The sequence below is a fragment of the Sorex araneus genome, chromosome 6, assembly GCF_027595985.1.
Source record: "Sorex araneus isolate mSorAra2 chromosome 6, mSorAra2.pri, whole genome shotgun sequence".
Lineage (NCBI taxonomy): Eukaryota > Metazoa > Chordata > Mammalia > Eulipotyphla > Soricidae > Sorex > Sorex araneus.
Window position 1 is genome coordinate 118,387,806 of NC_073307.1, and position 23,963 is coordinate 118,411,768.

Consider the following 23,963-nt stretch of genomic DNA (forward strand, 5'->3'; position numbering starts at 1 on the left):
TTGTCATTGATTCAAGGAGGGTTTGAGAGTGGGGGGCACGGATGGAGGCGGAAAGGCTGGATGCTGATAGGTACAGTGAAGGTTCTTGGCGAGGGGAGGGTGTGATGAAATGTTATAAAACTTGACTGCGGTGCTGGTAGCCCAGGCCTGTGGCCGCACTGAGGCCCACGGAAGGCAGAGCACACGGGAGGACACTATGCCACGGTGTCACAGGACAAGGTCTTCATTTCTGGGCAGTGCTGGGCTGGAACCCAGGCCCCGTGCACGCAAGGCGTGTACCGCTGGGCCTCATCCTGGGCCCTTCAAGCCATTATTTTATCTTTTTTTGTTGTTAGGGGGCCACACCAAACAACAGGGACTATTCCTGGCTCTGTGTTCACAAGTGTTCCCTGGCAATGCTTAGAAACCATCTGTGGTGTCAGGCAGCAGAGATTGTTGGGCTGCAAGGCAAGTGCTCTCTCTGATTTCTCCAGTCCTAAAGTTCAGTCATTCGCTTCACAGTAGAGCAGCGAAGTCGGGGAGGTGGCTTAAAGGACATGCTTTGTCCTTTGGAGTCCTGGCACGCATGCTCCCCAGAGCACCCCCAGGGGTGGCCTCCAATTGAAAGCAAATGCAAACACAGTAGGGAAGAGAGCAAGGCTGCTATGCACAGTGACACGTGACATGGGACGAAGGGGTCGACAGAAAGCAGAGTCCTGTGGCTCAGGGGGGTGGCTGCCTTTTGCTGGGGTTGTGTAAGCATCAAATACCACATTGTTTTCACTTCGATGCTATCATAGGAAGGAGAACCCTGCTCCTACAAGCCCTGCTTTGAGAAACGAGGCCTCACGCCCCTTGCTCCTCTCAAGGACTGCACGGCCCTCCCCTGGGTGCTGTTCACCAGGAACACAGGAGCCCTCCCCGCAGAACCGGGTGCTCAGCAGGGTGCTCTGTACACTGTGCCGACAGCCGCTTAGCGGCAAGTCCCTGTCCTAAGGGACTAACATGCTCTCACTCTCACGTCCTAGCTCGTCTTGGGGGCTGGACCACGCCCAGGTCTGACGGTGTGGGCAGGCTGGCACTGTACCCAGCAGCACACAGGAGCTCATGGCAGGCCCTCCAGAGTCAAGGTCCCTGGGCAAGGTGTTGGGAAGAGGGGCCGGCGTAGGACAGAATTAAAGTCCACACTGGTGGATCTCCCTGCTGGCCACCTATGGGTCTCACCACCCTGCCCCGTCTCACTGCTCTGTCATCCTGCATGGAAGAGAAGAGCAGAGAGAAGCAAGGCCCAGAGAACCTCTTCTCCATGGGCGATGGAACTTCAACTATTTTTTTTAAAATATAAATGCAGCTTTAACTTGTATTGCAAACCATAATGCATAAGAGGAAAAGAAGAGAGAGAGCAAGAAGGAAAGTGCCTCCCATAGAGGAGGGCTGGGGTAGGGGTGGGGCACTGGGGGATGTTGGTGGGGAAACGGGGGACATTGCTGGTGGGAAATGTGCACTGGTGGAGGGATGGGTGCTGGGTCATTGTATGACTGAAACCCAGTTATGAACAACTTTGTAATGGTCTATCTCACAGATATCCAATTAAAAAAATTTAAAAAAATTAATGTGGAGTTCATGCCCAGTTCAAGCAGCTTAATCAACAATGGCTGAATAAATAGCAGTATTCCTACATTTTAAAAAAATGCAGATTTATTAGAAAGGAGAACGTGCTGAGTTTTTTTTTGTTTGGTTGGGTTTTTTGTTTTGTTTTGTTTTAGGGGACTAACACCCAGAGATGTTCAGGAGTTACTTCTGGCTCTTCACTAAGGAATTACTGCTGGTGATGCTCAGGGGACTACATGGGACGCTGGGGAATGAACTCGGGTCAGCCACATACAAGGCAGATGCCCTCCCCGCTGTACTATTGCTCTGGCCCCCTGGAACTTCAAGTCTTTTTTTTTCCCCCACCCCGGAACTTCAAGTCTTAAGGAAGCTTTGGATGCACATGCACGCGCGTGCGCGCGCGCGCGCACACACAGACACACAGACACACAGACACACACACACACACACACACACACACACACACACACACACAGAGCAGGGTTCCCTGTTGCTTCCTGCAGCTCACCCTACCCTGCGCAGTAACATCCCTATGAATAACATGGAATCTCCGAGCCTTAATTCATTCTGGAAGGTGGGAAGGTGGGACCCTGCAGGGCAGCTATCTGAGTCTCTGCCTCTCCTACCAAAGGAGCCCACCCGCTCCATTAACTTGGGTGTGGTCCCCAAACAAGCAAGCTAAGCCATCCTCGTTGACTGACAGCCAGCCTGGCCAAAGGAAGGCCAGTCTCCAAGTGCCCCTCTGGTGGCTCTGCAGGGAGGCTGCAGGCAGAGAGCTGCAGTGTTAATGATTTATTTAGGACTCTAAGTTGGCCCGCGCTAGAATTACTAGGAGGGTTAGCACACGGCCTGTTCAGTGGAGGGGCTGGAGGAGCTTCCCAGGGCTTGGTGGCACCGAGGGAAGGCAAAGGCAATGCCATTAGTGCTACATGCTCCGAGCTGGGCGGAAGTGCCACAGGGAGCAGGCTCCAATCTGTGCCACTAGCTCTGAGCAATGTACACGGCAAGTTCCTCTGGGGAGTCTGTAATCTATGACACTGCACCCATTTATTTGAGGGTGGGGGGATGGGTTCAAGGTAGAGAGTCTAACCCTACATTAAATACAGAATGGTTTAAACCCTGGCACCATATGGTCCCCTGAGCACCACTGGGAGGGAGGTGTGGCCCCAAACAATGCCTGCTGCACGAAAGAAAGCAAAGGCCAATACCCCAAGCTGTCTACACTGTGAATAATGAAATCAAGGCAAATGCAACCAGGATGCCTTTTCTCTCCCCCACTCTCCCCAGCCAGCACACCAGCAAACACTGGATATAAAGGATGGATACCCCCGAGCTCTGGCATGCGTGTGGGCACTGGCTCAATTTTCTCACTCACCGTGGGTGAAAGAGAAAAGGTGCCACATTCTAGAGAGTGACTGACTGGGTAGCAGTGATCCACAGGGAAGACTGGAGCTTAGTGCAAGCCCGAAGCCCACTCCAGGGAGCGTCTCAGATAGCCCCTTACAAATGAGCTAGGAAGGGGGCCCATAGCGAGGCACCACTTACACATGCAAAGCCGGCACCCAGCTTAGCTGCTCCTCAAAGGAGGAATGTGGAACCTGCGTGATGTACAGACGGTACAGACTATGGAATACTAGGCAGCGGGTAAGAATCCATTCCCATCATGGAGCGGGACCAAGGCTATTCAATACAACTTTCTGAGTGTATGGACACTGTCACCATTGGTGCTGCCCCAAACAGTAGCCACCAGCCTCACGTGGTACAGTGGTGATGACCCTGGTATATCTGAGGAATATACTGCCGGTTAGAGCTACTTTTTCTCAATTTATGTTTAAATGCAAATTTCTACCATATCGGATAGTAGACACTTGGGGATGGAGGGCGATGAGTTCCGGGAAAGAGTTCAACATGACAAAAAACAAGCTATGGGGTGAGAGCTCAGCGGAATGCGTGCAAGCCTGCCATGTACAAGGCCCCGAGTCTGAGCTGCATGGCTACACACACACACACACACACACACACACACAAATACACACACGTACCTGTCAACATCACTGGAGCGGCCCTGGTGCCCCTGAGCACTAATGGGGAGGCCCCTATTTTTTCTTTAATATAGTCCCTTTTTCTAAAAAGTTTTGGGTTTTCTTTCATTTTGTTTTGGGGCCACACCTGGTGGTGCTCAGGGCTTATTCCTGGCTCTGTGCTCAGGGATCAATCCTGGTGGGGCTCAAGGGACCATCACAGCTGCTGGGGATAGAACCTGCGTCTGCCTTGTGCCAGGCAAGCACCTTCCTCACTGTACTGTCTCTCCAGCCCTCCTTCTTTAAGAAAACCCAACCTCCACCCCTATGTGAAGAAACGGTTCTGTCTCCGCAGGCACGTCTAGGAAGACAGAGAAGATGCACCAGCAAACACTGCCACCCACGGACTCCCCGGTCCACAGAGGGCTGTGCAAGGGACCAGCACAAGAGGGAGTGGCAGCTCTGCTTCTGCTTTGGGTTTTGCTTCTCCTCATTTGGCCTTGTCTGAGCGAGGCATCCATGTTGTTATCTGAATAATTACCGAAGTGGAGCACAGGGTGGGTGGAAGAAGCGATTCCCCACCAGGAGACAGCCCAAGGGGACCAGTGAAAACCACCTCCATGGGGGTGGGGACAGGCAATGAAACCCGTGTGTGGGTGAGTGTGCGTGTGGGGGGGAGGCAGGGATGGGGGCAGTACAGGAAGGAAACAAGGCAGAAAGGGGTCATGGAAGGAAAAGACTGAGAAACAAACACAGGTTTAAGGGATTAGCAGCAAAAGATGGGGCTGGAGCAGTAGCACAGCGGGTAGGGCGTTTGCCTTGCACATGGCCGACCTGGGTTCAGTTCCCGGCACCCCATATGGTCCCCTGAGCAACACCAGGAGTGATTTCTGAGTGCAAAGCCAGGAGTAACCCCTGAGCATCACTGGGTGTGACCCAAAAAGAAAAAGAAAATTAACAAGAGATCATTTGTAGGTCTTTGTCAACAGTATTCATCTCATATTTTTAAGCCATTAAGAAAAGGGTTGGGGTCATGAAAGAGAAAACCAAAAGTTTAGAGAAGGCTCGTTGGCACAGATGAAGGGGGCTAACTGAAATAAAACAGCACTGGCGGGGGCGGGGGCTCAAGAGGGCTGCGGTGCACGTCTGCCCGTGGAGCCCCAGCACAGCCTGGGCCCCCAAACACCACAAGGACAAATAAAATTGAAACAAAACAGCAACAGGGGGCTCGGAGTGATAGCACAGCAGGTAGGGCGTTTGCCTTGCACGTGGCCGACCTGGGTTCGATTCCCAGCATCCCATATGGTCCCCTGAACACCGCCAGGGGTAATTCCTGACCGCAGAGCCAGGAGTAACCCCTGTGCATCGCCGGGTGTGACCCAAAAAGAAAAACAAAACAAAACAAAAAACCCTACAAAGCAGGGGAAGAGATGAGTTCTAGGGAACACGATAAGGTCTGGCCTAGGCTGCTGGCCAGCACTTCCTCCACCAGGCTCCCTGGGAACCAGCTCAAATAATGAGCCGAGGGATGGCCGGAAAGATCACCTGGAGGCCCTCCTGATTAAACACCCCACACACATTCTAGGCTAGAAACTGCACTGTGCACGCATCAGTCTCCGGAGACGGGCCCAGGCTAGTGCCGGCTCCCTTAGCTGCAGGCCCGGCCCTGGATCCTGCAGCTCGGCGGCTCGTCCCCCCAAGAGGCTCCTAACACACCGGGACTCTGGAAGCAGACAGGCAGCTCGGCGGCGGGGTGCCAATGCAGGCAGCTCTCCACTTTTAATTCTCCCCCACAATGAGAGGGGGAGTCTCTGGGGCACCCCGGATAGCTTTAGCTTTCCTGCCATTGCAGAGGAGGCTGCTGTGAGCTGCCAGGGGTCCAGAAGGGGTGAGGTGGGGGTAAAGCTGCGAGGGTGCAGACAGCGTCACCCTGCTGGGGGCCCCAGGGGAGCAGAGGGCCTGCCGGGCCCAAGATGATGCTATTCTGCAGACACAAGCGTGCACCTGCAAGGCTGCAGCAACCAGGGGCGGGACGGTGGGGGCTGTGCCCAGGGTGGGGGGCGGTGAACAGGAATCATGGTGGGTCTCCGCTAGGGGCAGATTCCCCAGACGAGATCAGTGAGTGGGAAGCCCCTTGCTGGAAGCCCCTGGAGCGTGCAGCTCTGAGAGGAGAGAGGTGCGGTGCTAGGGAGGCGTCTGGGGTGGCCATCGGGGGAGTCCCAGTGGGGAGAGAGAGGGGTGGTGCCCCCCACTAGGGCTCCCCGTCCCCACAGGGGCAGGCGGCAGGGGGTGCCGCGGCTCACCTGGAAAAAGAAGGCTCGTCTGTGCTGCTCCTGCAGCGCCTCCTTCAGCCGCTCCACGTCACTCTCCAGCCTCAGGTACTCGTTCCAGGCGTTCTCCATCTCCTGCGGGGCCACAGGCACTGAGTGCCCCGACAAGAGGCTTCCCGGGACCCCCCCCCCCCCCCCCCCGCTCCAAGCACGCGCCGATGGGGGTGGGGGGAGGGAAGAGGAGCCCAGAGCGTCCTGGGCAGCCCAAAGAGAGAGACCAAGGGCGGCTTCTCATCTGGGCTTGGACCCGGGCCCTCTCTCTCCATCCTGGGGGTGCTTGGCTGCCCCCGAACCAAATCAGATGCACACGGGAGGAATGGGAAGATGTGGGAATTCTGACGCCTCACAGGGCTGGGGCGGTGGTGGTCACTACAGCCATCCCCGAGCCGCTGGTGAGGGGTTCCCTGAGGTCCAGGGGGGCTTGGGGCAAGCAGGCTGCGTCGGGAAAGTTCTGCTGCTCCAATGACCCGGTCACTCTCCCCAGGGACCCCACCCCTCCGCCGAGCCGGCCCCACGCACGGTGGACTCCCGGGAGAGCTCGGCCCGGATGTGGACGAGGTCCTCCTGCAGCAGCCTCTGCTGGTAGGCCACCTTCTCCAGGGGCTGCGGCTGCTCCCGGGGCTGCTGCGTCTGTCGGTGCAACATCTCCAGCGCCGACTCCAGCTGGTCCTGGGCCGGCAGACAGAGGCCAGAGGTGAGCGGGACGGCCCGGCGGCCTCCTGATGCCAGGCCGGGAACTAAGGGGACCTTGGGAGCGGACCAAGGCAGGGCCTCTGCTTCCGCCTCTATCTGGGCTTTAAACCAGAGGCAAATCCCCTACGTGCCCTGCCTCAGTTTCCCTCTCCAGACAGTGAGCACCAGGCCTTCCACGTCTATGGGGACCGGGCATGGGGATAAACAGAGCGGACACAGGAAGCCAACTCCGTGAGCTGTGGGGAACAGAGCCTTGTTACGGCCCTGCCGCATCGCATCTGTCATGCTTGGTGGCTGGTTGGTTTCTGTCTGGGGGACACGCCCGGCGGTGCTCGGGGCTAACTCCTCGCTCTGTGCTGAGGGGTCAGGATCAAGTCAGGAGTTGGCCAGGCCCTCGTGCACTCTACTCTCTCTCTGATCCCACAAGGATGCTGCTTGATTAAAATGCAAAAAAGCATTTTAATAAAGCTAATGCAATTTAATACATGTTAATAAATGAATGATATAAATTTAATGCATTTTATTAAAATGTAAAAAAAAAAAAACAGGGTCAAAGAGACCCAATACTGTCCGCCTGCTCTCCCAACTTGCTGACCCCACAGTTCAGGTCCCAGGAGGAAGGAGCTGAGCCTCTGCCTCCGAGGCAGCCGCTTCCCAGGGGTATCCCAGACAAGCCCGAGGAGCCGTCCTTTCCCTCCCAGGCTCCCAAAGGGCAGGGCGTGGGGGCGGGGCCTCCACCAGCTCCCGGGAGGAGCCCGGCCACCACCCATATCAAAACCCCAAACTACCCGCAAGCCCACATTCATTGCCCTGGATCAGTGAACACCTGCCATGTGATACTAATACCCCCTACCCCCCCTGCCCCCAGCATCTGTGCACAGGAAGACCATGTGACAAGCCCCCCGCCAGCCAGCCAGCCCATGACTCAGCCAAGCAGACGCGTACTTTGTTCTCCTTGAGAGCTCGGATCTTGTCCTCCAAGTCCTGCAGGACCCGGTCCTGCTCGCAGAAGATGCTCAGTTTGACCTGCGGGCAAGGACAGGATGGGGAGGGCCCGGCATGGCGCACACGGGGCTTGTCCCCAGAGTGCGGTTCCCTGTGCCTCTGGCTCCAGGACAGGGGAAATCTGAAGGAAATTGGCCTCCCCTCCCCCACGGGGGTCAGGGCCTCCCCGGCACCAAGGGGCAGCCTGCACGACTCTGCCCACTCACGTCGATGTCGCTCTCGGCGATTTTCATGGGCTTCAGACTTCGATCTTTGATCAGGTCCCGGCCTGTCATCTGGGAGAGAGAGGAACAACTTAAAGGTGGTCTGACACCAGGTTTCTGGAGCTGGATGAGGGCAGGAGACTCCCACTGTTTGGGGTGGTGGGGGGCAGGTGCAGGGACTTGGGATGGCACTCCTCCATCCTCACTGCCTCTGCAGAGAAGGGGCACAAACCCAGGCACTCCCTGCTTTCTTTGTATGCCAAGTTCAGCTAAGGGGTGGGGGTGAGGGTGGGGGGCAAAGCCAAACTCTTCTGAGATCCTAGAAGCCCTTATAAATTTTTTTTCCATTAAAGCTAAGATGCTAGAGGTCCTGGTACATCTCTCCCATTAAAGAAAATGCAGATACTCAAGCTGGAAGTGGGCGGGGCTGAGTCTGAGTGTGGTATGCATCTTAGAATATTTGTCACTGACAAAGACTTCTGCTGCTGAGCTTGGCAAACACTCAATACCAGTAGAAGTTCACGTGCCTCGGTCCAGGCCAGTGGGATGGGTAGAGCCAGGAAGGACAAGCCAACCCATGCACATCGCCAAGCCTTGGTTGGCTTAAGGATGCGTGGGAGCAGGCCTGTCCCCCCGCCCCCAAGTCAGTCCACCTGCCAGGCCTGACACCATTGCAGGCAGCTCATCGGGCCAAAGGAAGAGGAGCTGGGATAATTCCTGGCTGGGGTTTCTGACCGATTCTCACATAAGGGAGGTGAGGCTAATAGTGTCTAAGTTCCCCTTTCCTCTGAAGAAAGGAGATCATCAAGCAATAGATTAAAAACAAAAACACACAAAAAAAATAAAACTACCAAATGTGCGACCCAGTGACATTTCCCAGGAGTAAACTGCACTTGGTGCTGTATTGGGTGAGTGGCGTCTCACAGGGGTACACCACACTTGGTGCTGAACTTGGCGGTCCATGTCCTTCAGATGTGTTTGGTGCATTCACCTCCCATCACAGCGGGGAGACTCAAGTGCCCAGTCATCCCTTGGAAGCCCATTAGGTTTTGCATTCAAGAAGGTTCCCCCGACTAACGCATATTTAAACTAGGTCAGCGGTATTGAACGTGGTTTTGACGTATGACGTCTTCAACTTAGCTGGGGGGGGAGGGTATGGCAAACGGCCCCACTGTCAGTCAAGGAAGATCCGCCTGGGTCAACTTCACCCTCTGAGTTCCAGGCACCACGTGCCCAGCTGTCCGACATACCCTCTGCCTGGCAACCCCGTGGCAGCTAATCCAAAGGCTGAGAGAGAGGGAGAAAGAATGCCCTGGGGACTGAGCCCGGACTTGCAGACTTGGTCCCTGGGCCTCCAGAGGCGAGAGTGGAGGCTGCCGTTCTTGTCGGCAGTAAGACTGAGCATCTTACGGGCAGTCGGGAAGGCCGGCTGCAGAGTGTGTGATGCTGCGGGCGGGAAAAGGGACGTCTGGGTAGGTCGCTGCGGTTGTGTCCCCAGACAACGGAGAACTCCAGCCAAATTCTGCTCTCGTACCCGGCAGAGCACGTGCACGTACACGCAGACACAGTCACAGACACGGACTCCTGCCACACGTCACATACAGGCAGGCTGGACAAAGGGCTGGACTCTCCTGCCGGCTGCGGGGAGCAGGCCTGACGGCCCCCTCCGGAGCCCAGGAAGGCGAGTGTCTCTGCCCCTCAGCTCCTCTCCCAGGCACAAATCATCTTCAAATTGAGATATGCTTTTGGATTATTTCCTCCCGGCAAAACTCTTCCCCTTGTTTCACGGAACTTGCTTAAATAGCAGGGCAGAGAATCTAATCGAGCAACACCTCATTTGTCCAGCGCCACCAGGAAAGGAGAGGACACAGAGAGGGTCTTTTGAGAATGTGGAATATTTTATGTTTTCTGATGGAAACTTTCCTAAAAGCATGTCCTTGTGGCCTTCATAAAATCCTGCATATAAATTCATTATTTTCTCTCTCTCTCTCACTCTTTCTCTCTCTTTTTTTTTGGGGGGGGCAGCGGGGTGTATGTAATCATCATGATGAAAAAGTTAGCAACATAGAAGTTTTTAGAAGATAGTGCTTGGGACTCTTCGCTCCTAGATAAAAGGTTTCCTAAACCTCCAACTTTCCTTTGTAGTTGGGGCTGCATACATCATTTCCTTGAATGCAAATGGCTGAGTATGAGGATGGGTGGTGTTGGGGGGGGGCTCCTTTCTTAGGGGACACACTTGCTGTCCCTCTCAGCCTCCTCCTTCCGGGGGTGGATGCCCTGGACGCCGTGCATCTCCCATGCCTTGGGTCTCAGTGCACGAGAGGAGGGCGTGGCCCCCTCTCCACAGACAGTCACCCAATTAGGGGTGTCCCAGGGACGGAGATTTATTTCCTCTGAATCCTCCGAGCACGGCCAGGGCCCAGCCTGTTGAGAACCCTGTGGAGATGTGGAGATGCTTTGGGAGTCTCTGCAGGGAGCAGATGAAGTGGGCGGGCTGTGACCGGGACCCCAGACCTGGCAGACAGCTTGGGTAGGGCTTGTGCAGGCCGAGGTTTACGAGTTCAACTTCAGCTTCTCAACTCAGTTAGGTCCAGAGAGCTGAGGCGATTCTGAGATTTTCTCCTTTGGTCCATTGTACTCTCGAGCATCTAAACCACTCTCCATTGCTTTTTATTTTTTTTTTAAATAGACTTTCTTGAATGAAAGTATGAGAGCAATTCTGCAGTTCCAACTCAGGAATCTCCTTATCATACACTGGGCTATTCTAACAGCTCCCCTGGGGAGTGTATTACACCCAATTTCCCCTTGAATGTTGCATTTGTGACAGTGCTGTTTAAAGCCACTCAAAACGTGCACTCTGCATGGGTCACCAGAAAAAAGTGGAAGTTGCACCTCCTCCCCTGCCCCCGCCCCGCCACCCATCCATTGGAAATGCACCGGCAAGCAGCCTCAGGTCACCCTGCTACCGCACCTCAGCACACCTTTCCTGGGCAGGAGCGGCCCTGATGGCACCCTCATAGTACCTGCAGCCCCCTGGGAGGCCCTGAATGCTCGCCCCCTGGGAGGGACTGCTGCTGCATCCATCCAAGGGTGAGGCAAACCTGTTCTACTCCCGACCCAACTCATCCCAAGCATCAACACCCTGCCCAGTGGACAGGTCCCAGTGGGCACCCTGCCTCCTCCTCCTCTTCCTCCTCCTCCTCCTCCTTCCTCCTCGGTCTCCGGGAACTCTTGCTTCTGCCCCAGACACTCATGCTCGACTCCACAGACCGCGCTGGTCTCGGTGGGCCCTGGCCATGGAGGCAGACAGCAAGAATGACAACAAGCTGGTGGCAGGCTAAGCAGGCCCCTGCCCTCCACCCCCCGCCCCTCCTCCTCCCTGCCGGCACACAGGATGGAAATCACAGAACATCACAGATGGGAGCCACGAGCCAGCGACACTGAGGGGAGCATCACAGGAAGGAAAGAAACGGCAATGACTTGCAGGAAGCCGGGGCGGGCAGGAGAGCCCCTGGGTGAGCAAGTGATGGAGCCGCCCTGAGTCAGAAGCAATGGAATGGCCCGGCTGGGAGACAGATCCGATCAGCTTACGCTTCTCCTGGGCCGACAGCCCCGTGCTGACTTCTTCAGCACTTTGTAAAGCACGTTGATCAAAGGTTCATTATTTTTTATCTGTTTCGGACAAAAAAAGGCAAATAACAACAGAATGGAACAGGTGAGACATCACAGGACACGGGCAGGAGTCAGAATTTGGGGAGTGAGGGGCCAGAGAGGTAGGACATCATCAGGTAGGGTGTTTGCCTTGCACGCAGCCGACCCAGGTTCGATCCCCGGCATCCCATGTGGTCCCCCGGGCACCGCCAGGAGCAATTGCTGACTGCAGAGCCAGGAGTAACCTCTGAGCATCGCTAGGTGTGACCCAACATCCCTCCCCTCCAAAATAAAAAAAAAAGGATTTGGGGAGCACGCAGAGGGAGAGCGGTTTGGAAGGCGGTTACTGTGGCTGGGCATTAGGTGCCCACATCCCTTCCAGCCGTGACGCTGGGCAGAGGGTGGTCCCCTGCCTGTGGAAGGGGAGATAATAACTCAGCCTGAGAGTTCAGGGTCCAGGCTAGCCCAGGGCCCAGGGCCCACGCCATGCCTGCTGCCCTCCTGGTTCTGCCCTGGTAGATAAGAAAGAGCGCCAGAGAACTTGCTTCCCTCCTGCCCCTCCCTCTTCACCCACAGGAAGGGGAGGCCCTCACCTGCACGCCCGCCTGCAGAGCACTGCCCCTCAGTCGTCCTGGCCAACTCACAGCCCCACGTGCTCACCAGTCCTGGGGGGACAGTGGCCCTGCCCACAGAGCCAGGGGAGCGCAGCCCTTGCTGAAACACTAGAATCACCCCGCTCTAAGATAACACTGCGCAGGCAATGGGCAGGAAGGGACCAAGCAGTAAAGATACAGAAGCAGAAAGGAAAATGCTGGGTACTTGGTCCCGCTGCAGGAGACTCGGCTGAGACTTGCTGTCAGAGGGGTGGGGGTGGGGGGGCTGGGGACAGGCGTCAGAAGCGCCCGCCAGGTAATCTGAATGTACCTGCAGGCAGGGCTGGCAAGCACGTCACTGGGACTAGCTTTCCAGCACACACACACACACACACACACACACACACACACACACACACCCCAGGATCATCTGAGAGACTCTCCGTCCCAGAAACCAAGCCCAAGGCTCCCCGCCTGAGGAAGCCTGGATTCTGCAAGTCTGATATAATTCTCAGGTATTCCTGACGGCTGCTATGGGACAGTATGAGAACCTCCGCCTGGAAATGATAGTTTTCTACCAGAGAAAACTCTCAGGGAGTTTTTCCCTTAAAGAGCCATATTTAAGTACTATCAGTTAAGTGAGAGTCTCTAAGCAGTTGATATTCCTTTAAAAACTTTCCACCGACTGACAGGTTTATAACCCCTGCTGTGGGACAATAGGTTTGCAATTTTTCTGTGTGCACAAGAATCGACTCCAATTAAAGGCTTAATAATGATAATCATCATCATCATCCACAGCAGATGGCCAGAGAGAGAGAGTACAGGGGTAAGGCATTTGCCTTGCACACTGCTGACTCCAGTTTGATCCCTGGCACTACATATAGTCCCACGAGGACCACCAGGAGTCAACCTTGAGAAAGGCCCACCGGGAAAGGCCCACCGGATCCCCCGGACCTGGCACCCAGCACAGAAGAAGGCCCACCCACCTGCACACACGCACAAAAGAAGAAGGAAAAAAATCAGAATCCTGGATACCAGCTCCGGGAACTCTGACTTTAACAGAACCTCCCAGGAGTTGCAATTCTTAGTCAGGCTGAGGTGATCCTGCAGGAGGTGGTGTCTGGGGCCACAATGTAAGAAACTGCTTCAGGGGGCCGAGGGGAGTGGATAGGGTTGACAGAGACCTGGGAGGGTGGCGGGGGAGCCTGGGCAATTTGGTGGTACTGAAAGGGCAATAACTTTGTTCATCAAAATTCTACAAGTCAACCACTGTCACCATGCTTTGAACCTAAATAAAAAAAATATATATATATAATGCTTTGGGGAGTATTGCCATTTTGGGGGTGTTAATCTTTCCAATCCATGAGCAGGGAAATTGTCTTTTGTTTTTTTTTTAAATTTTGGGTCACACCTGGCGATGCACAGGGGTTACTCCTGGCTCTGCACTCAGGAATTACCCCTGGCCGTGCTCAGGGGACCATATGGGATGCTGGGATTTGAACCCGGGTCGGCTGCGTGCAAGGCAAACGCCCTACCCGCTGTGCTATCTCTCCAGCCCCGAGCAGGAAAATTTTTAAAAAACAAATTAAAGACAAAAGGGAATCGCTCCCGAGCTGACTTTGGAGAAGGTCCCGGAACCCTGGGTGGGGAAGCCTGCGCAGAGCAGCCGTGAGACCACACTGGGAGCCGACACCCCTGTCAGATGTGAGCAGAGGAGGAAAAGGCCCACCGGGTCCCTCGGACCTGGCACCCAGCCCTGTGAAGGAGGCCAAGGCAGTGCCCTGCTTGACCATCCACCGTCTCCAGGCCAGTGTCCTCCCCACATGCTGCTGGGGGCCCGAGTGTCACCCACTGGCCGGTGACAAGTTCCCCCCAGAGGTGCTTGGTCCCGGGAATAATATCGTCGAGACAGGGAAAATGATGATATCAACACAGCTCACAAGGTCCACAAAGTCCGGCCCCTTCGTACTGGACACAGGGATTCAGCCAGCCAGGGAGATGCCCCACGGATGCCTGCTGCCTCTCTCCGGCACCTCGGGCACACCCTGAGCCGGCCCCCTCTCAGCACCTTCAAATAGTGTCGAGAGGAAAGCAGCGTGTTGAGAGGCAGGGAGGGAAGGGGACTGAGCACGTGGCAACAGAGCCTCGGCTGCGAACCACTCTGCAGAGCCGGGGAAGCCCCTCACGGGAGCTCAGCCTCGGCCAGGGCCACACCCACCCCTGCTGCAGGCAGTGGGGAAGGGGGGCCCCGTGAGATCTAAGCACCCCAGAGGCTGGCACGCGCCATGCCCGCTGCTATTAAGCTTCTGTTGGGCCTTAGAACCTTGAGGACTCCTGGCTCTGCTCTGCTAGCCTGGGCCTCAGTTTCCCCTTCTCTCCCTCTCTCCAAATTTTTTAGCTCAAATTCTCCAGTCTTGAAACCAGCCCCTGAGCCGGCTGGCTCTTGGTTCTGCGACTAGCTCCACGTGGCCCCTTCCCCAAGTCCCAGGAATGTGCTTCCATCACCCCTTGCTGCTCAGATACGCTGGAGAGCTTTGGGTGCGGGGTACACCGGGACGCAGGCGAGCCATGCTGCTCCCGGGGTGCACGGGGCCTAGGTACCTGGTACAAATACATTTGCATGAACTGCTGGTCACAGGCCGGGGGGTATGGGGAGGAGAACCAAGTGGGTGGCCTGGGACCGCCGTGCAGGGGGCCAGAGGGCTACAGGCGGGGTACGTGGAGCATGTGAGCACCTGCAGGGCAGTGGGGGTGGGGGGGAGGGGTGTGTGGCCAGGCCCTGCACACTGGGTGCCCGCAGCCACACAGGAGCACTGTGCAGCTGAGATGGGACACCCGCGTGCCCAGCGCTTACATTCTGTCTGGGGTTGCGGAAGGTGAAAGTGCCCTGGGTCACAGAGCAGCCCCCCACACCCCCCACCCTCCACCCCCCACCTCCGTTTTACTCCTACCTGAAAACTCATCACTGTGCCTTCCTTCCTGAGGTCTGAGACAGAGCCAGGAACCTGGGTTCTCCCCGTGTACCCCCTCCCCTGGCTCTCCGGGGATAACCCCCCACTCCCCGTCCCTGTAACAGCGACCTTCCTGCAGCCTGCAGCTCCCCAAGCTCCCCCACACGCCGCCTTCCCCTGAAACCTTCCTCATCCTCACTATCTCAGCTCTGAGAAACCGCTTGGGTTTCCGCACAGTTGGCTTTAGGCAAATCTGTGCTATGTTGTTGTTTTTTTTTTTCCATTTTGTTTTGTCTTCGGGTGACACCCAGCAGTGCTCAAGGGTCCCTTCTGGTGATGCTCAGGGGACCCTCTGGGGTGCTGGGCACTGAAACGGGGTCGGGCACGTGGTGTGAGGCAAGCACCCAACCTCCTGTACTACCTCTCCAGCCCCAACAAATATGACATTTAGGGACTTTCTTTGCCCAACCAGACTGGAAGTTTCTCCAAGTTAAAGAGGATCCTTATTTTTTTCCTTTTTCTTCCATCTCTGCCAAGCTTCTGCAGAGCTGGGTACACATAGCAGGTTTAACTAGCATCTTTCCTGGGCCAGAGGAAAACCCCCACCTTCACCTGCAGCCACGGGGGCCTGATACAATTCACCTGTCCGGTCCCGGCCAAGGACCTCTCCAGTCAGGTAGGCGGGCGTGGGGGGAGCCTGGCCCCCACTGGCCGCTTCACCCACAGTTAATTAAAAGTCAGACTCGGGTCTCATGGCTCAGGCATAAGGAATGCTTTTCACAGCAGAGCTGCGGGAAGCCCTGGGAAGCGACAAAAGAGACTGTCAGCTCCTCAGTGTCCCCAGCATTCTCTGTCGGCAGAGGCCTCTGGACCGCTGCAAGGGCTCTGGTGCTCACTCCAGAAATGAAGTGGAGATGAGGGGCGGGGAAGGGGGAAATGGGACACCAAGAGCCCCAGAGCCTCCCTCATTCCACATGGAACTTGCAACCCCAGACAGCAGACAGCAGCCACTCTGATTCCATGGGGCTGAAAACCAATCTGAACCAAAAAAGAGCCTGTGAACCAAAACCCCCTGCCCCCCCGCCCCACCGTCAGCAGCCCTGAAGAAGCAACTGGGTTATCGTCTGGAGGGACGGTCTGGCCCTGGCCAAGCGCAGCGAGAGGAAGAGCTTGTGCCCGGGCAGCAGAGGCGAGAACTAAATCCCTGGTTGACACGGCTGAGCCTTCCTTGGGGACCTGCTTCGGGTGAGCTTCGACGGCGTGCCCCGGAGGCGGGACTCCTGCCGGCACTCACCTTGAGGTCCAGGTACTCCAGGTCTTTCTTCAGCTGGAGGTAGGTGTCATCCGCCTTCAGACAAAAGCACAGAGACAAAGTCAGACCCGAGCTCTGAGGGGCCCCGAGCGTGCGGCTCCACGTCCGACACAGCCGGCACGGCGAGGGGGACAAGGGACCGCAGCAGGCCGGCACAGAGCCGCAGGGCAAGGGTGCCAATGCCGCTCAGGTGACCACGGGGGAACAGCCAGCTGGTAGACCGGCGCGGGGCGGGCGGGGGAGCGAGGGACGACGACATCTGACCAGGACGACACAGCCATACATGCCACCAGAGCTCGGGCCAGTGGCGAGTTCCAAGCCAGAGCTGGAAGAGGACACGCTGTCCTCAGGTGCTACCAGTCACGGGCGGGTGCTCCAGTTCCTGCCCCGTCCCCAGACAGCCGTGCTGGGTTGACGTCACATGCACGAGGCAAAGGACACCCCGGTCCCCCCGCAACTGTAAACAGACACCTTGGAGAGGCGGCTGGGGTGGGGGTCAGAAATCACCTAGTATTTGGCCACCTGTGAGCCCCTAAGGTAAAAATTGCAAATGGGTGGGGGTGGGGGTGGCGGGCACTGGTAGGAGAGGGGAGCCACAGGAAGCAAACAAGGCTAGGAGGAGGCAGAGGTTGGGAAAAGGCTGAGAAATGCTGACCCAGGTGACCCAGGGAGGGTTCCTTAGAACCTGGAAGCCCAGAGCAGCAAACCCACCGCATTGCCCTGCAGCTGCCGCGATGTTTCTGGAAGCATACACCCCTCCCCCACCCCTACCTCCCACCATGGATGACCATGTGTCCATGTCGGGATCTGATCAGTCGTCCCTGTGTGTCATTCCTGACATCAGGTAACTCCCAAGGGCAGAGGAAAAGGCCCCTCGGGGTCCCAGAGCCCGCCCTTTCCACAGGAGGGAACACAGAGCAAACTGGGGTGGGGGGGCAGGGGTTAGGCAATGGGGTGCAGGCGCTCAGGAGAAACGGTGCAGCTGAGACCTACCCAGATGACTCCAGGGACTCCTGGCAAGCCAGGGCTGGAGGGGGGGACCCCCGTGTATAGTGCTGATGTGGGACGCACACAGGGCCACGGCATGAAGCCGGAGGCAAGCGCTTTTTCTGCATGAGAAAGCCTGAAGGGCCGATGCTGGGGACCCCAGTGGCTACCCAGGTCTCATTTCTCTCCCTCCCTGGTCTCCTTCCCTTATTTCCCCTTCCCCGGGCAGCCGGGCCCTCAGACAGTCCTCGGGCAGGAAGGGCAGGTCAGAGGCACGTTATTTCAAAGGATGCCGACTCACACGTAGGCCGGGCTTACACGCTCCCTGACCTTCCCCACAAATGCCCAGTAGCCGGGAGCCCCCACTGGCGGGTTAGGAAAGGGGCCATTCCCCCCCTCCTCGTTCTCCTCCTCCTCCTCCTCCTTCTCCTCCTCCTCCTCCTCCTCCTTCTCCTCCTCCTCCTCCTCCTCGAAGCAGGTTCGACACCTGCTTCTCTGCCTCCTGGAACGACTGGCTGCACGAGGACCAACAGTGAAGCTGCTCAGCTGCCAGGGAGTGCCCGCCTGGCCACACCTGAGGCGCTTCCTGCGAGGCCTGGGGAAGCCGAAAGCCCCGTGCCCGGCGGGACTGGCCGAAAGGTTCCTGCTCGCCTCCCACCACTCCAACCAGGAAACCGCACCCTGTCCCAGGTCACCTGGAGGATCACTGGGAGGCAGCTGGGTCCGGACGACAGACTGACAGCTGCTTCTCAGCCCCCACCCCCAGGCCACGTCCAAAGGGGGTGACAGGGACGCCAGCCAGCACTGCCCCTGGGCCCTGACCACACAGCAGGGGCAGCACCCTCCCTCCCCCCATCCCACATGCAGCCCGGGCCCCACCCCGGCTGCAGAGTCTGGCAGAAGCATCCAGAAGCAAGCAGGCAGGGCGGGAGACAGGAGCAGGCCAGCCCCAGAGCACAGAGCGGAGCGCGGGCACAGAGGGAGAGAGAGACGGAGAGAGACAGAGAGAGAGCACGGCCGCAGGTCACTTCCCTGGCCCTGGGCAGAGCCCAGCGGCGCTGACCTGGCAGGTGGGAAAGGTCAGCTCGCGCTGCAGTAACTGGCCCACGGCGAAATTTCGCGCGCTGGCCAGCTTGGCCTGGTGCCGCCGCAGCCGGCCGAGAAGCAGGGAGAGCTCCTCCAGCTGTGGGCGCGAGACACATCGGAGGGCGTGAGCCACCGCGGGAGCACGGCGCTCGCTCGGGTGACTCGTCACCACCCCGCCTGACGCTCTGCCATGGAGGCAGCTAACGGCAGCAGCGGGAGAGAAGAGGCTGCAGGAAGGAAGGAGCGACCAACGGGCGGGCGCAGCACGGCTTGCCCGGGGCCCTGAAGACGCAGTCAACTCCGGAAATCAGAAACCAGGGGAGAAAGGGTGGGGGGCAAGGTGGAGAGAGAAGGGGGCTGCCCACTCCCCCCTCCCCCCCGCCCCCAACAACTTCCTCTGATCCGGGGTGGGGAGAGGGCAGTGCCAACGTTGGGGAAGAGGGGTCCTAAGCAAGTCGCTCTACTTCTGTGAGCCTCAGTTTCCCCATCTCTGAAAGGAGAAGGTGGCTGTCCTGTGGGCCACAGTGGACTGGTTGGGGTGGGGGGGGTGGAGGGGCAGTGGGCGAGCCTGGATTGGGGCGGGGGGAGCGATGCTTACCGACTTGCCGTGTAAACTGGGCGCGCTGACGGTGTGGGTCATGTACCCCATGGAAGGCATGGAGCGGCGGTCCACGTGCAGGGAGTTCTGTGAGTGGGGACAGGAGCCACCGTGAGGACCTGACAGGGCCAGCAGCCCAGCTCCGTGGCAGCCCCCGCCTCCTTTCTGAGCCTCAGGCTGGCTGTCAAACAGGGGACACAGGTGGTCCCCACCAGGCCAGGACAAGGACGCCCTGCAGGAGTCAGCATCCCGGGGAGTGGCAAAGGGCACAGGGCTCATCAGAAAGAACTGGGTGGGGGAGGGCTGGAGCGATAACACAGCGGGTAGGGCGTTTGCCTTGCACGCAGCCCACCCGGGTTCATCCCCGGCCTTCCATATGGTCCCCCCAGCACCACCAGGAGTGATTCCTGAGTGCAGAGCCAGGAGTAACCACTGAGCATTGCTGGGTGTGACCCAAAAAGCCAAAAAACAAAAGAAAGGACTGGAGGGGTGGAATAGCCGCCTGGGCCTGCCTCTCCTGTTCGTTGTGTGGCTCTGTATGTTCTGTTCTGTTCTCTGGGCCACCCCCGACAGTGGCCACTCCTGGTGGACCAAACCCAGGTGTCTTGCGTGCCGGGCCTGAACTCTCTCCTGTGGTCTCTGAGCGGCTGAGGCGTGCCCATACCTCCCCCGGTCGGAAGAATGGAAGCCTGTTGCCTGCACCCAGCTTCTACCGGGCCGGAAGTAGCAGCAGCCACCATCACTATCCCCAAGGGCTGGCACCCATGCCAGCATCCCACAGGCTCAGTGGCTCCTGCCCTGCCTTCCCCCACCCGGGTGCTGGTCCCTCCTCACCTTGGTGCCCTGGCCCCGGGCCTTCCTGGGCGAGTCCCCCAGGGAGCTGTCCACGCTCATCCTCTGCTCCAGCGGCTTCACGGTGACCCTCTCGGCGGGCGTGTGCGGCCGCCGGGCTGGGGGGACCCGGGGCGGGCCGGGGGGCGGCAGGTCGGAGGGCGACGGCGGCACGGAGATGGAGCGGGGCACCTCCAGCAGGCTCCTGCTCCGGCCCTGCTCGGAGAACTCCGGGGAGCCGGCGCCCATGGGTGCCGTGGGGCTGCCGTGCCGGAACTGCTGGCGCTGCTGCCACTCATAGAGCTGCCACACGGTGCCGTCCCGGTGCGCCCGGCGCTCCTCGCTGGACATCTTCAGGTGGCTGGCCCGGTCCTGCGCGTACTTGTAGTCGCTGGGCAGGTTACGGGGCGGGGGCGACGAGCTCCCCGAGGGGTGCCGGCTGCTTCTGGGGAGAGTCTGGTAGCTGTCGGGGAAGGCCGGGGGCTGGCCGGGGCCCTGGCGGGGGAGCGTCTGGTCCAGGGGCAGGCTGGGGAGAGAGAAGTGGGAGAGGACGGGGTGAGGCGGATCCGGCCTGGGGAAACAGCCACGTCCATGCGTGGAGCCCGGCGGCGGGTGAGCAGCCCGGGAAGAACCTCGGAGAGCAGACGGCTGGGGACCACCCTTGTGCCTCTTCGCTTTGCAGAGCATGTCCAGAACCATTTCCCGGCCCACCTGTGGGTGTCCACCCCCAGCCAGGCCAATGAGCAGCACCACACCCAGCACTGCAGCCTGCCCGCTCTCCCCCTCCTATCCCCTGCAGCTGAGAGCCTGGAAATGCCACGAACTCCCCATCCAAGGGTCTGGAAAGAGAATACAGTGGGGGTGGCATTTGCCTTGCATCTGGCTGAGCTGGGTTGAATCCTGGTGCACCTGAGCACCACCAGGAGTAATTCCTGAGAGCAGAGGCATGAGTGGCCCCGGAGCTCTGCCAAGTGTGTCCCCTCCCCTGCAAATAAGTATTCCTCTCTGCCCAGTGTCCTGACATGAGTTCCAGGGCTTCTTCAAGGAAGCCTCTGTTGTGGGTTTCTCACCTTCTCACCTCCTACTCTTGGACAGACCCTGAGAACAGTTTGCTCCCCTGGATACCTGGAGGCCTTCCCGGCTGGATTCCACCCCTGCTTAGCGACACGCACACCCCCAACTCCAAAAACCGCTCCATGGAAGGTCGGGGGTGGACAGAGATCAGAGGAAAAGCACCTGCCATGCACGGTAAGGGCCTGGAGCAGACTCCCAGTGCCCGGAAAGAAGAAAAGTATACTCCTCCCAAAACATCAACGGTGCCTCAAGTTTATGGAATAAAACCCAGATCTGGGGCTGGAGCCACAGCACAGCGGGTAGGGCGTTTGCCTTGCATGCGGCTGACCCAGGTTTGATTCCCAGCATCCCACATGACCCCCGAGCACCGCCAGGAGTAATTCCTGAGTGCAGAGCCAGGAGTAACTGCTGAGCATCGCCGGGTGTGACCCAAAAAGCAAAAAAAAAAAAAAAAAAAAAAAAAAAAATCCCCTCTGCCTGGTATCTGGCATTTCCCCTCCTCAACCACCCCAACTCCCCTGGGCCTTGGTCCTCGGCTTTCTCACTGAGCCTCCTATGGGGACCAGGATGGGGCTAGGCCGGGCAGAAGGGTCCAGTGAAGGGGAGATGTTTCCTCTGCACCTGCTGGGCCTGAGAGAGCCTGGCCCTGATCTAGGCTGGCCTCCTGGGCACCGTCTCCCAGGGGAAGAGCAGCCTGAGCTGGGTGGAGCTCCAAGCTCTCACATCCGCTGTGAGTGGCCCTGGGCGGCTGACAGGCTTGCTCAGGCCCTCGGCTCCCTCTCCCAGGCACGAAAACAGGCCCACCTGCCTCCTAAGGAGGAAATGAGCAGCCCTGCAGGACTTGCCCGAGCATGGAACCCTCCGCCAGGTCGGCCCACTCTCCCTGGGGCCCCTGAGCACTGTTTGGGACTCCCTAACCCCAGCAGGAAAATGAATATGATTTGGAAATGGGCACATTCTTCTCCCTGGAGAGTAGGTCAGCTGCCAGCAGGGGGCAGGCGTGGCCAGGGCGATCACTGGGAATCGCTGGCAACCTGGCAATCACGGGCTGGGGGTTCTGGGGAGGAGCTCGGGACTTTTCCAAGGACAGATCGCTCTGCCGCACCCTGGCCAGCCCTGCATGTGCCCTCCACCAGGCTCTGCTGCCCACCCCCAGCCTGTGCTCCTCACCTCATACTCAGAGTCCCCTCACCTGGCTCCTCCCTGTTTCTGACGCCCTCTCTGCCACTGCCCCCCAACAAGGACCCGCCTCCCCGCCCCCCCACTCCAGAGGCCAAGCTATGGTGGTGACGGATGGAGGGGAGGGATACAAGAGGCACTGGGGTGCGGCGGGGGGAGGGGAGAGAAGAACAGGGACTGGCTGGGGCCCCCACAGCAGCCCTGTCACAGATCCTCACCGCTGGCCCTCTCCCTCAGTAGGACCCCGGAACTGGGCTCCAAGCCTCCTGCCCTCACATTCTGGCTGCAGTTATGGCCCCACCTCCTACTCCAAAGGGCACGAGCCAGGAGATCCTGGGGTCATCAGTACAGCACGGTCCCACCAATGTTTGTAACCTACAGTTCACGCAGCCACCGCCCCTTGCCGCATTTCCACACCATGCAAGGCTTTAAACCCTAGGGTCTCTCTGCCCGTTCCCCACCCTCCCCCCCATACCACCACAGTCTGGGGAACAGAACCCAGAAACTCACACACTCAAGGAGCATGTTCTACCCCTGAGCTACATCCCTGGCCCCCTCACCGTCATGTCTGACTCCTGACTCTCTCTCTCCCTACGCTGCCTTTCAAATGTCCCGAGTGTGTATTCCTTTCCCGATGGCGGGAAGGCTAGGGTTTCAAAACTAATTCTGAGACTGCGATCAGACTGCAGGGCCCCTCAATCTGCCCTCCCCAAAGGCCATCACTCAAAGGAGCTTAGTTCCTTGATTGGTCCAGAGCAGGGCTGGGGAGCCTTGGTTCTGCCCGGGGCCCTGTGGCTATTAACAGCCAGCATCATCCAAGGGCTCTACGGTCCAGGCCGACAGGCAGCCGCCGAGAAGCCCCCATGTCCATCCTGTCCTGTGCAGGGGCCAGGCCACGTGACCCTGTGGGCTTTCCAACCAGGGCCCTGACGTTCCCAACCCTGATCTAAACACACAGACAAGAGCTGCCATCATCATCCTCCTGCCAGAGTCTCACGAGGTCATTCGAAGGACAGGACAAGAGTTGCTAATGCCACACAAAACAGGGTCTTCTCTCCTCAGGTCTCAACTGCAGCCTTGGCTTGCAAGACCTTGGCCTGACAAGACCCACCTGAAGGACCCCTGAGCCCTCTGCCTGCAGAGACCGGCAGCTTCTCCTCAAGAGCACAGCCCGGGACCTCCCACAAGCCCCCCGCTTTTATCTCTTCTGCTTCCATCCCGGGGCTGAAGTTCCTCTCACCATGTCTGCAGCCACCTCCCAGGCCAACGGACGGCTCTCATCTTCAGAGGATGTCACAGGGACCAGAGTACCCTGGCTCACGGGCTGCAGCAATCACTCGGCACGTGGGAGGCCCCGGTCTGATCCCAGCACCTCAGGGGCCCCTGGCACCACTAGGACTGACCCCTGAGTAGCACCAAGTGTGGCCACCCCCCAAGCCAAAAATATAAAAAGGAACGAAACCCCAAAAAACAAAACCCCAAGCAGACTCTGCCACACTATCCTTAGCAGGAACAGCTCGAACTCTCTCTTTTTTTCTTTTTGGGTCACACCCGGTGATGCACAGGGGTTACTCCTGGCTTTACACTCAGGAATTACTCCTGGCGGTGCTCAGTGAACCATATGGGATGCTGGGAATCGAACCCGGGTCGGCCGCGTGCAAGGCAAATGCCCTACCCGCTGTGCTATTGCTCCAGCCCCTCGAACTCTCTTCTCCGTGCCTCAGGAGAGGACGGAGTCTGCCCCAGCCCTCCCGTGCCCTCCCCTGCACTCCCAGCTGTGATCCTGGACCTTCCGGCTCTGCGTGTCCCTCCTCTGAGGACGGGCCGCTGCAGAGTGAGGCAGGTCTGTGTGCCGCCAG

General features: G+C 58.3%; 1 protein-coding gene and 1 pseudogene across 12 annotated transcripts in view; one reads left to right on the plus strand and one right to left on the minus strand.

Moving 5' to 3' along the window:
- Positions 1–23,963, plus strand: part of LOC129405543 (uncharacterized) — a 468,293-nt pseudogene that overhangs the window by 56,893 nt on the left and 387,437 nt on the right.
- PLEKHA7 (pleckstrin homology domain containing A7) overlaps positions 1–23,963 on the minus strand; it is a 248,331-nt gene that overhangs the window by 20,004 nt on the left and 204,364 nt on the right. For 9 of the 12 annotated variants that reach the window (XR_008630634.1, XM_055141275.1, XM_055141274.1 and 6 more), the window contains 9 exons: positions 19,855–20,377; positions 19,021–19,107; positions 18,400–18,519; positions 16,332–16,385; positions 11,434–11,514; positions 7,846–7,914; positions 7,580–7,660; positions 6,461–6,610; positions 5,915–6,016 (listed from right to left, as the gene is read on the minus strand). Coding sequence is in view for 11 of the 12 variants with exons in the window: in XM_055141275.1 (XP_054997250.1) it covers positions 5,915–6,016; positions 6,461–6,610; positions 7,580–7,660; positions 7,846–7,914; positions 11,434–11,514; positions 16,332–16,385; positions 18,400–18,519; positions 19,021–19,107; positions 19,855–20,377 (1,267 nt within the window). In the remaining variant the exon portion in view is untranslated. The remainder of the gene's footprint in view (positions 1–5,914; positions 6,017–6,460; positions 6,611–7,579; positions 7,661–7,845; positions 7,915–11,433; positions 11,515–16,331; positions 16,386–18,399; positions 18,520–19,020; positions 19,108–19,854; positions 20,378–23,963) is intronic. The other 3 variants (XM_055141279.1, XM_055141278.1, XM_055141281.1) reach the window with 3 other exon arrangements.